Consider the following 5,431-nt stretch of genomic DNA (forward strand, 5'->3'; position numbering starts at 1 on the left):
TGTCCGGTTGTAGAGAACTTGACACTTGACTTAATTAAAACGCATCAACCGCGTGTGTAGCCGTGATGGTCTCTTTTCGGCGGAGTTCGGGAAGAGAACACGACTTTTGGGTTATGTTTGACGTAAGTAGGAGTTCAGGATCACTTCTTGATCATTACTAGTTGACGACCGTTCCGTTGCTCCTCTTCTCGCTCTTATTTGCGTATGTTAGCCACCATATATGCTTAGTACTTGCTGCAGCTCCACTTCATTACCCCTTTCCTACCCATAAGCTTAAATAGTCTTGATCTCGCGGGTGTGAGATTGTCGAGTCCTCGTGACTCACAGATACTTCCAAAACAGTTGCAGGTGCCGACGATACCAGTACAGGTGACGCAACCGAGCTCAAGTGGGAGTTCGACGAGGACCTTGGTCGTTACTATGTTTCGTTTCCTGATGATCAGTAGTGGAGCCCAGTTGGGACGATCGGGGATCTAGCATTTGGGGTTGTCTTCTTTTCTTTTGGTTCCGTAGTCGGACCTATGTGTGTACTCTGATTGATGTATGATTTATTTATGTATTGTGTGAAGTGGCGATTGTAAGCCAACTCTTTATCCCATTCTTGTTCATTACATGGGATTGTGTGAAGATGACCCTTCTTGCGACAAAACCACAATGCGGTTATGCCTCTAAGTCGTGCCTCGACACGTGGGAGATATAGCTGCATCGTGGGCGTTACAAGTTGGTAATCAGAGCCATCCCCGACTTAGGAGCCCCCTGCTTGATCGAATCGTCGGCATAAGGCTGCCACTGCTCCACCGCGCATGTTCCTCGCTATGGCCCCATCCACATTTACCTTGACAACACTATCTTCTGGAGCAATCCATCGTTGGGCCTGGGCCGTGGCCGTAGCGCTCGCCCCCCCTGGGAGACCCGCTCGGGAGCAAGTTTAAGTCTGCTAGGAAATTATCCACAAAGTTTATGGTCTGTTGTGGGGGTTGGAAGATTGACTCATACACAGCTTTTCTACGTGCGTACCAAATAGCCCACATCGTCACAGCCATCTTCATGAACTCAGGTTGATTCAGCCTGCTTTGTAGCTCAAATATCCACCTTTTGGCGCTCGGTTCTTCCAACTCTGTCATCTTCATTACCAAGCTCTCGTCTGAAAGTGCCCACACACATCTCGACATTTTACATGAGAGCAAGGCATGACGCCATGAGTCCTGGCAGCCACACAAAGTACAGGTGTTCTGTGTCGCCATGTTTCTATGATGCAAAACGTTCGTAGTAGGCAGCGAATGACGTGCCAATCTCCATAGAAAGATCATGATTTTTGAAGGTATTGACAACTATCACATGGTTAATTGGGAGCACATATGCTCCCCCAAAGAAGTCGGGGGCCTCAGAGTTATCAATACCAAAATTATGAATTGGTGCCTCATGACCAAATGGGCTTGGAAAATCCTCACGGGCCAAGGGGGGTTATGGCTATCAATATTTTCTAGTAAGTACCTGAGGGATAGAGGCGTCGATTTTCGCTCAAATGTGCAATCATCGCAATTCGCCAAAGACATGAAGAAGGCGAGTCACCTTCTGCGGCTGGGAACAAAGTTTCTCATTCACAATGGCAAGATGGCATAATTTTGGTTAGATGTCTGGTGCGGTGAGCAAGCGTTATGTGAAAGGTTCTCGGCCCTTTTTGCCATTTCCGATAAACCAAACGCCAAGGTGGTGGATGTTTGGGCTAACTCGAGTTGGCAACCTAGATTTCGGCGTTCGCTCGGGCCTATCAAGATCTCAGAGTGGGAGGATCTCCGCGCTAGGCTACAAGTAGTACATGTATCTACTGGACGGGATGAGGTCTCGTGGAAGCTGGAAGCCTCGGGTTGCTTCTTGACGGGATCACTTTACAAATAAATTTCCAAAACACATACCACGTGTGATTTGTGTTGAAAATATGCCCTAGAGGCAATAATAAATTGGTTATTATTATATTTCCTTGTTCATGATAATCGTTTATTATCCATGCTAGAATTGTATTGATAGGAAACTCAGATACATGTGTGGATAGATAGACAACACCATGTCCCTAGTAAGCCTCTAGTTGACTAGCTCGTTGATCAATAGATGGTTACGGTTTCCTGACCATGGACATTGGATGTCGTTGATAACAGGATCACATCATTGGGAGAATGATGTGATGGACAAGACCCAATCCTAAGCCTAGCACAAGATCGTGTAGTTCGTTTGCTAAGAGCTTTTCTAATGTCAAGTATCATTTCCTTAGACCATGAGGTTGTGCAACTCCCGGATACCGTAGGAATGCTTTGGGTGTACCAAACGTCACAACGTAACTGGGTGGCTATAAAGGTGCACTACAGGTATCTCCGAAAGTGTCTGTTGGGTTGGCACGAATCGAGACTGGGATTTGTCACTCCGTGTATACGGAGAGGTATCTCTGGGCCCACTCGGTAGGACATCATCATAATGTGCACAATGTGACCAAGGAGTTGATCACGGGATGATGTGTTAGGGAACGAGTAAAGAGACTTGCCGGTAACGAGATTGAACAAGGTATGGGGATACCGACGATCGAATCTCGGGCAAGTAACATACCGTTTGACAAAGGGAATTGCATACGGATTGATTGAATCCTCGACATCGTGGTTCATCCGATGAGATCATCGAGGAGCATGTGGGAGCCAACATGGGTATCCAGATCCCGCTGTTGGTTATCGACCAGAGAGTCGTCTCGGTCATGTCTGCGTGTCTCCCGAACCCGTAGGGTCTACACACTTAAGGTTCGGTGACGCTAGGGTTGTAGAGATATTAGTATGCGGTAACCCCAAATTTGTTCGGAGTCCCGGATGAGATCCCGGACGTCACGAGGAGTTCCGGAATGGTCCGGAGGTGAAGAATTATATATAGGAAGTCCAGTTTCGGCCACCGGGAAAGTTTCGGGGGTTATCGGTATTGTACCGGGACCACCGGAAGGGTCCCGGGGGTCCACCGGGTGGGGCCACCTATCCCAGAGGGCCCCATGGGCTGAAGTGGGAGGGGAACCAGCCCCTAGTGGGCTGGTGCACCCCCCATGGGCCTCCCCCTGCGCCTAGGGTTGGAAACCCTGGGGGTGGGGGCGCCCCACCTGGCTTGGGGGGCAAGTTTCCCCCCTTGGCCGCCCCCCCCCCCCCTTGTAGATGGGATCTCCAGGGCCGGCGCCCCCCAGGGGGCCTATATATAGTGGGGGGGAGGGCAGCAGTACCCTAGCCCCTGGCGCCTCCCTCTCCCTCCCGTGACACCTCTCCCTCCCGTTAGTGCTTGGCGAAGCCCTGCCGGGATCCCCGCTACTTCCACCACCACGCCGTCGTGCTGCTGGATCTCCATTAACCTCTCCTCCCCCCTTGCTGGATCAAGGAGGAGGAGACGTCGTTGCTCCGTACGTGTGTTGAACGCGGAGGTGTCGTCCGTTCGGCGCTAGGATCATCGGTGATTTGGATCACGACGAGTACGACTCCATCAACCCCGTTCTCTTGAACGTTTCCGCTCGCGATCTACAAGGGTATGTAGATGCACTCCTTCCCTCTCGTTGCTAGTAAACTCCATAGATTGATCTTGGTGATGCGTAGAAAATTTTGAATTTCTGCTACGTTACCCAACAATTTGAGCGGGATTTGGAAGGCAAGGTTGCCAGCCGAAATTAAATATTTCTGTGGCAAGTTGCTCGTAACCGCATCATTAGCGGAGACCAAGTTCAGAAGAGGCACGGTCTAGGGGACGGGAATTGCGTGTGGTGCCGTGCGGCATAGGATCGCGACCATTTATTGTTCAAGTGTATAGTTGCTCGCTTTAGATGGAGCGTCTCCGTGAAATAACCGGAGGTGCTTGGAACCCAAGTGGATTCGTGGACCTATATAGGATGGTTCAGGGCGCATCGGGTGGGGAACACCGTCTGGCATGGCTGGTTTTGGGGGCATTGGCATGGACCTTGTGGACTACACGCAATAAAGCGCTTATAGAGGGGATTTTTTTTCACCATTCAGCTGATCTTCTATACAAAATGGTCTCTTTCTTGCAGCTTTTGAAGCTCAGGCAAAGTCAAAGGACAAAGGGAGCGTGGAGCAGCTCGTGCTAAAGATGCGGGCAAAGTGCACTGAACTTCATCGCGTCGGGTAGGAATTTGCTTCCGTAGGGTGCCATCCTTCCCGATATCTTCTGGGAGTCGGCAATGTTAGTTGGCTTGCGATCGGCGTTGTGTTGCTGTTATCAACCGTTTCGGCTTGTATCTACTCTTTTATTTTGTTCTGTTTCCATTTTGTTAGACTCTTGTACGACTTTGTAGGGCCTCATCATTAAGGCCAGGCAAGCGCCTCCTTTCAAAAAAAAAAATTTACGAGTCAACAAAAAAAAAACGCCTTTGGTTGAAGAAGAGAAAAATCAGTTGCAACTTTCACGCCAATTTGATTCATCGTCGGGGAGATCTCCTAGTGGACGCATAGCATAGGGCTTTCTCCTCTCCCCATCGCTCGGCCGGTCCAATGGCCACCGACTCTTCCTACCCCGTCGAGTTCTTCCACCGCGGCGGCGGCGACGGCGACGGCCAATGGTGCAGCCTCGGCGCCGCCTACGCCGCCGTCCGGGTCCTCCGCCCGCAGGGCCACTCCCTCGTCATGTACACCGTTCCCGACGACCGGCCCCACCAGCGGATCCTCTTCGCGTACCCGATCCTCCCTGGCGACGCCTTCGAGAGGCTGGACGGGTCCACGCTCTCCTGGGCGGGGCAAGGCTCCGGCGATGAGTTTGCTCTCTGCTTCCGCGACGAGGCCGCCTGCGCAGCGATCTGCGGCGCCATCTCCCCGGTGACGACGGCGCTTGCAGCCCTGGACGACATCGCTGACAGGCTCGAGGGGTTGCGAGTGGCCGCGGCGGAGGGGGGCGCCACGGCCGCCGGAGGGGACATCGCTTGTCGGCTCGCGCAGCTTAGCTTAGCCCGCGGGCCATGAACTGGGCTACCCGGAGAATTGAAACCAGCCAGATCAAGTAGGTTTTTGCCATAGCACCGTCGTGTTATTCAATCAACTCTATACTACGTATAAAATTCTGCAAACTTTTCTTCAGCAGTTTACATCGCTTTGTTCCAAAACTGCAATTGTTAAAGCAACAGATGGAAAGATTGCAGACTATGATGCCCAGTAAGGAATTTCTTTTGAATTTCGAAAGATTGCAGACCATCTCTCCAGCCTCTCATGAGCAATCTTTACCTGCAAAAACAAGATGGAGCTGAAACACACATGGGGCGTGTGACTGCCCTTAACAGACTCACGTTGCGACTATTAGGAACCTGTCGCTCGCGTCGCTCTTCACGGGGGCGGCACGAGCGAACCCTAGCCGCCGCCGCCCCGTCCCTCGCCTTTGCAGCCCGCGGTCTAGCCGCTGCCGGAGGAGGCCGACG

The 5,431-nt window shown here is 51.7% G+C and overlaps 1 protein-coding gene across 1 annotated transcript; it reads left to right on the forward strand.

Moving 5' to 3' along the window:
- The first annotated feature begins 4,439 nt into the window (after positions 1 to 4,439).
- Positions 4,440 to 5,104, forward strand: LOC123099746 (uncharacterized). The gene has a single exon (XM_044521848.1). The coding sequence runs from the start codon at positions 4,518 to 4,520 to the stop codon at positions 4,980 to 4,982; it is 465 nt and encodes a 154-aa protein (XP_044377783.1). The 5' UTR covers positions 4,440 to 4,517; the 3' UTR covers positions 4,983 to 5,104.
- The last annotated feature ends 327 nt before the right edge of the window (positions 5,105 to 5,431 follow it).

Source organism: Triticum aestivum, chromosome 4D, assembly GCF_018294505.1.
Source record: "Triticum aestivum cultivar Chinese Spring chromosome 4D, IWGSC CS RefSeq v2.1, whole genome shotgun sequence".
Taxonomy (NCBI): Eukaryota; Viridiplantae; Streptophyta; class Magnoliopsida; order Poales; family Poaceae; genus Triticum; species Triticum aestivum.

Excerpts from the sequence above, each read along its gene's own strand:
- LOC123099746 (XM_044521848.1), top strand. The coding sequence starts at position 4,518 with ATGGCCACCGACTCTTCCTACCCCGTCGAGTTCTTCCACCGCGGCGGC.